Source organism: Bison bison, unplaced genomic scaffold (assembly GCF_000754665.1).
Source record: "Bison bison bison isolate TAMUID 2011002044 unplaced genomic scaffold, Bison_UMD1.0 scf7180017864289, whole genome shotgun sequence".
NCBI classification, from domain to species: Eukaryota; Metazoa; Chordata; class Mammalia; order Artiodactyla; family Bovidae; genus Bison; species Bison bison.
Genome location: NW_011494861.1, coordinates 14,898,303 through 14,904,640, shown reverse-complemented (window position 1 = coordinate 14,904,640; position 6,338 = coordinate 14,898,303). Strand labels below are relative to the sequence as shown.

Here is a 6,338-nt window from a genome sequence, read left to right as displayed (position 1 = left end):
TGTTTTTATTTCTTTTTTTTTTTTTTTTTTTATCTTGTTCCATTGGTCTATATTTCTTTTTTTATGACAGTACCATACTGTCTTCATGACTGTAGCTTGGTAGTATAATCTGAAGTCAGGAAGGTTGATTCCTCCAGCTCCATTCTTCTTTCTCAAGACTGCTTTGGCTATTCAGGGTCTTTTGTGTTTCCATTTGAATTGTGAAATTTTTTGTTCTAGTTCTGTGAAAAATCAGCCCCGGCTGATCCAGGGTATTCGAAGGAGAGACGGCGTAGGCGAGGATCAGGATACAATAGCTTCAATTAGATATTAATTAAAGATATAAAGAGTAATAGAATAAGGATAGCTCAGTAGGAAAATTCAGTGGAGAAAAGAGGCTGAGTAGCTTGGTTTACGCGGGAGACCAATAAAACTTCAAGACAAGAAGTTTGCACCACTTACGTAGGCCGCAGGCGTCCTTCCGTTCTCCCGAAGGAGAGGAGACACTGAGGCCTCCCCGGTCGGATCTTAGAAGCCCAGGCATAATTAGTAAGCATGGTGGGTTCCGCGCTCCAGATGGAGACTCAACCAGAGTGAGAGAGAGAGCGACATGGGGAGACCAGTATTTCGAGGAACTGATCCCAAATCTTTATTTTCCAGAGTCTGTTTTTATACACTGAGATGTTATACAAAAGTCACGTGGGGACAGCAGTCCTGACTTTTATTAAAGTCAGGTGCTTCACACAAATGTATACAGAGGTCTTAGGGGTGTTACATCATCTTCTGGCCAGGGGGGCCTGCTGACAATTTACGACCCTCTCCTTGTGACAGCGGTCAGTCAATCAGGGCACTTATTTCTCCAGGGCTGATTATTCTCAAAACAGACGCCACCCAAGTAAAGTTACATTCCTACAGGGTGAGGGTGTAGTGGGTTTTAGTTAAGGAAAGAATTTACTTAGCCTAAGGTCTAACGTGATTAATATCAAAGGTTAATACTTATTTCTTCTATATATTCATTAATGTGTGTAAGGGCAGGGGATGTGGAGACGTAGCAACAAACATTGGCTCAACAAATGAAAAACCCTTCACCAACACAATTTCTAATTAGCCCATTATACTTATACTAATAGTTTTCTAACTTTTCTAAGGAACCTGTTTTTAGAAGGTTTAAAGCATCTCGTGCCTCTCAAGGTTGGGAGGCTGTGAGCAATCACATGTGGCCGGACGAGCCTGTCAGGCAGGCTAGAGAACCTTCAGAGGAGTTTGTAGGTTAAAACACTCTTGTCACACCCAAGAGTTTTTATTGACTGGAGCTCTAGGTTAACTCCTTCTCCGAAAGAGGTGGTGGGGGACAGCCCCCCGTAAAGTCAGAGGTGTAGGTAAGAGCACAAAGTAGTAAAGTAGGCAGGCTCTGGTTATGGGGGTAGACGCTCGAGGATTTCCAGGGGGACTCCTGAGGCTCGATCCCGCCTTTGCGTATGTCGAGCCTCCTTCCTCATGACCTTTGTCACGGGTGGAGTACCTCACTCTGGCCCCCAACAGTAATTTGCTAGGGATTGCATTGAATCTGTAGATTGCATTTGGTAGTATAGTCATTTTCACAATATTGATTCTTCCTACCCAGGAACATGGAATATCTCTCCATTTATGTCGACTTTGATTTCTTTTATTAGTGTCATAATTTTCTGTGTACAGTTCTTTTGTCTCCTTAGGTAAGTTTATTCCTAGATATTTAATTCTTTTTGTTGCAATGGTGAATGGGATTGATTCCTTAATTTCTCTTTCTGATATTTCATTGTTAGTATATAGAAATGCAAGTGATTTCTGTGTATTGGTTTTGTATCCTGTGACTTTGCTGAATTCACTGGTTAGCTCTAGTAATTTTCTGATAATTTCTTTATAGTTTTCTATGTACAGTATCATGTCACCTGGAAACAGTGAGAGCTTTACTTCTTTTCTGATCTGGATTCCTTTTATTTCTTTTTCTTCTCTTATTGCTGTAGCTAGGACTTCCTATGTTGACTACTGTGTTGAATAATAGTGGTGAAAGTGGACATGCTCATCTTGTTCTTGATCTTAAGGGGAATGCTTTCAGTTTTTCACCATTGTGACTAATGTTTGCTCTAGGCTTATCATATATGGCCTTTACTATGTTGAGGTAGGTTCCTTCTATGCCCATTTTTTGAAGAGTTTTCATCATAAATGGGTGCTTAATTTTGTCAAAGCCTTTTTCTGCATTATTGAGATTATCATATTGTTTTTATCTTTAAGTTTGTTAATATGGTGTATCACATTGATTGATTTGCATATGTTGAAGAATCCTTCCATCCCTGGAATAAACCCAAATTGATCATGGTGTTTGAGCTTTATGATGCATTGCTGAAATCTGTTTGTTAAAATTTTGTTGAGAAATTTTGCATCTATATTCATCAGTGATATTGGCCTGTAGTTTTCTCTTTTATGTGTTATCTTTGTCTGGTTTTGGTATCAGGGTGATGGTGGCCTCCCAGAGTGATTTTGGAAGTGTTCCTCCCTCTGCAATTTTTTAAAGCATTTTAGAAGGATAGGCATTAGCTCTTCTCTAAATGCTTGATAGAATTCTCCTGTGAAGCCATCTGGTCCTGGGCTTTTGTTTTTTGAGAGATTTTTGATCACAGTTTCAATTTCAGTGCTTGTAATTGGGTTGTCCCTAATTTCTATTTCTTCCTGGTTCAGTCTTGCAAGATTGAACTTTTCTAAGAATCTGTCCATTTCTTCCAAGTTATCCATTTTATTGCCATATAGTTATTCATAATAGTCTCTTATAATCCTTTGTATTTCTGCATTGTCTGTTGTAACTTCTTCTTTTTCATTTCTAATTTTGTTAATTTGATTCTTCTCCTTTTTTGCTTGATGAGTCTGGCTAAAAGTTTGTCAATTTTACTTATCTTCTCAAAGAACCAGCTTTTAGTTTTATTAATCTTTACTGTTGTTTCTTTCATTTCTTTTTCATGTATTTCTGCTCATATCTTTATGATTTCTTTTCTTCTACTAATTTTGTTGTGTTTTTTTTGTTGTTGTTGTTGTTGTTCTTTTTCCAGTTGCTTTAGGTGTAAAGTTAGTTGTCTATTTGATGTTTTTCTTGCTTCTTGAGGTAGGATTGTATTACTATAAACTTCCCTCTTAGAACTGCTTTTGCTGCAGCCCACAGGTTTCGAGTTGTCATATTTTCACCGTCATTTGTTTCTAGAAAATTTTTAATTTCCCTTTTGATTTCTTCAGTAACCTGTTGGTTATTTAGAAATGTATTGTTTAATCTCCATTTTACAGTTTTTCTTGTAATTAATATCTAGTCTCATAGCATTGTGGTCAGAGAAGATGCTTGTTATGATTTCAATTTTCTTAAATTTACTGAGGTTTGACTTGTGACCTGAGATGTGGTCTATCCTGGAGAATGTTCCATGTGCACTTGAGAAGAAGGTGTATTCTTCTGCATTTGGTTGGAATGTCCTGATGATATCAATGAGATACATCTCATCTAATGTATCATTTAAGACTTGCATTTGCTTATTAATTTTCTGTTTTGACAATCTGTCCATTGGTGCAAGTGGGGTGTTAAAGTCTTCTACTATTAATGTGCTACTGTGAATTTCTCCTTTTATTTCTGCTAGTGTCTGTCTTATGTATTGAGGTGCTCCTATGTTGGGTGCATAGATATTTACAATTGTTATATCTTCTTCTTGGATTGATCCCTTGATCATTATGTAGTGTCCCTCCTTAATCTTAATTACAAGTGTCCCTCTTGTAATCTTCTGTATTTTAAGGTCTATTTTGTCTGATGTGAGGATTGCTACTCCACCTTTCTTTTGCTTTCCATTTGCCTGGAATATATTTTTCCATCCTCTCACTTTCATTCTATATGTGTCTTTAGGTCTGAAGTGGGTTTCTTGTAGACAGCATAAATATGGGTCTTATTTTATATTCATTCAGCCAGTCTGCATCTTTTTCTTGGAACATTTAATCCATTTACATATAAAGTAATTATTGATATATATGTTCCTATTGCCATTTTCTTAATTGTTTTAGGGTTGATTTTGTAGGTATTTTTCCTTCTCTTGTATTTCTTTACTATATAAATCCCTTTAATATTTGTTGTAAAGCTGGTCTGGTAGTACTGAATTCTCTTAACTTTTGCTTGTCTGAAAAGCTTTTTATTTCTCCATCAATTTTGAATGATACTCTTGCTGGGTACAGTAATCTTGGTGGTAGATTTTTCCCTTTCAGTACTTTAAATATATCCAGAAATTCCCTTCTGGCCTGCAGAATTTCTGCTAAATCATCAGCCATTAAATGTATGGGGTTTCCCTTGTGTGTTACTTGTTGTGTTTCCTTTGCAGCTTTTAATATTCTTTCTTTGTGTTTAGTCCTTGTTACTTTGATTAGTATGTGTCTTGGCATGTTTGTCTTTGGGTTTATCCTGTATGGGACTCCTTGGACTTGGACTTGAGCCTGTTGGACTTGATTGACTATTTCCTTTTCCATGTTGGGGAAATTTTTAACTATAATCTCTTAAAAAATTGTCTCATACCCTTTCTTTTTCTCTTCTTCTTCTGGGGCCCCTATAATTTGAATGTTGGTGTGTTTGATATTGTCCCAGAGGTCTCTGAGACTATCCTCAGTTCTTTCCATTCTTTTTACTTTATTCTGCTCTTCAGAAGTTATTTCCACCATTTTATCTTTCAGCTTACCAATTCGTTCTTCTGCTTCAGATATTCTGCTATTGATTCCTTCCAGATTAGCTTTAATTTCAGTAATTGTGTTTTTTGTCTCTGTGTGTTTATTCTTTAATTCTTCTAGATCTTTGTTAATTGATTCTTGCATTTTCTCCATTTTGTTTTCAAGGTTTTGGATCATCTTTACTGTCATTATTCTGAATTCTTTTCCAGTTGTTTGCCTATTCCCTCTTCATTTATTTGGACTACTGTGTTTCTAATTTGTTCCTTCATTTGGGTAGTATTTCTCTGCATTTTCATTATTTGTCTTTTTAACTTATTGTGTTTGAGTTCTCCTTTTCCCAGGCTTCAAGGTTGAATTCTACCTTTCTTTTGGTTTCTGCCCTCCTAAGATTGGTCCAGTGGTTTGTGTAAGCTTCGTATAGGGTGAGATTTGTGCTGAATTTTTGTTTCTTTGTTTTTCCTCTGATGGGCAAGGCTGAGTGAGGTGGTAATCCTGTCTGCTGATGATTGGGTTTGTATTTTTGTTTTGTTTGTTGTTTAGATGAGGCATCCTGCACAGGTGCTACTGGTGGTTGAAATTCAAAGGGCTCGTGAGTGCCTCTCTGGTGTTACTTGCAGTCAGCTCCCGAGCCTGCTGATCAACAGAAATTCTCTCTCTGGGCTTCTATTTCAACTGCAATGGTGGGGCTCCAGAGGACTTGGGCCACCTCTTTTGTGAGTCCAAGGAAAAGCTTGAGGGTGCCCAGTGTCTCTTGTAGACACAAAACCAGTGCAGAGGCTGTTCTCACCCTACTGAGATGGGCCAATGCCAATGGAAGGCATGGTGGCCCTGGCCAGTCCAGTATTCTTGCATGGAGAATTCCATGGAGAGAGGAGCCCGGTGGGCTACAGTCCATGGGGTTGCAAGGAGTTGGACACAACTGAGCTTCTAACATTCATTTTCAGGGGAAAGAAAGCATAGAACTTGGAAGAGTGAGAAACAAAGAAGAAAAAGAAAGGGAAGAGTCAAGCAGGAGGGAGGAGGGGCAGGGAGTGAGAAGAGAGAAAGGAAACAGGTGTAGACCGTGAGCGACCAGGTGACACCAAACAGCTTTCCCAAGGGGTCTTGGACTGGAGTGCCAAGTCCCTGAACGCACTCCTTTTCAAGTACTGAAGGGAGGGGGTACAATCAAGTCCACATTGTGCAGGACGCCTATTTACCCTTTCCCTGCCCAGCTTCTAATGGTTGAGAACTGAGGGGATGCAGCAGAAGTTTGAGAAGGGGTATCACAGAAACTATCCTTAAAAAAAAACATTTTTTTTTTTTCCAGTTCATAAAAGCCACTGAGAAAACCCCCCAGACCATTTACAGAAAAGAGTACGTCCCTTTCCCAGGCCACAGACCTGACCAGATCTCCAGGTGGTACAGCAAGAGGACAGTTGAGGTAAGAGGGCTCAGGGCCCCACACTCTGCCTGGCCCCCTCCCAGTGCTCAGGAGACACTAAACAACCAGATTCTTTCTAGGTTCAATTCTCTCTTGGGGACACAGGAGTGGTCTCATTAATACCCTCCCCAGCCAAGCACAGTGCAGGGAGGCTGCTGATATCATTTACCCTTATTCACTGGGTGGGCAGATGTCCACCTGATCTCATGCAGGTAGCATT

At 39.1% G+C, this 6,338-nt stretch overlaps 1 protein-coding gene across 1 annotated transcript in view; it reads left to right on the top strand.

Annotated features, from left to right (window-relative positions):
* LOC104995978 (chromosome unknown open reading frame, human C1orf158) overlaps positions 1 to 6,338 on the top strand; it is a 34,051-nt gene that overhangs the window by 12,853 nt on the left and 14,860 nt on the right. The window contains exon 2 of the mRNA XM_010850061.1: positions 6,005 to 6,118. Within this exon, the coding sequence (XP_010848363.1) occupies positions 6,005 to 6,118 (114 nt within the window). The remainder of the gene's footprint in view (positions 1 to 6,004; positions 6,119 to 6,338) is intronic.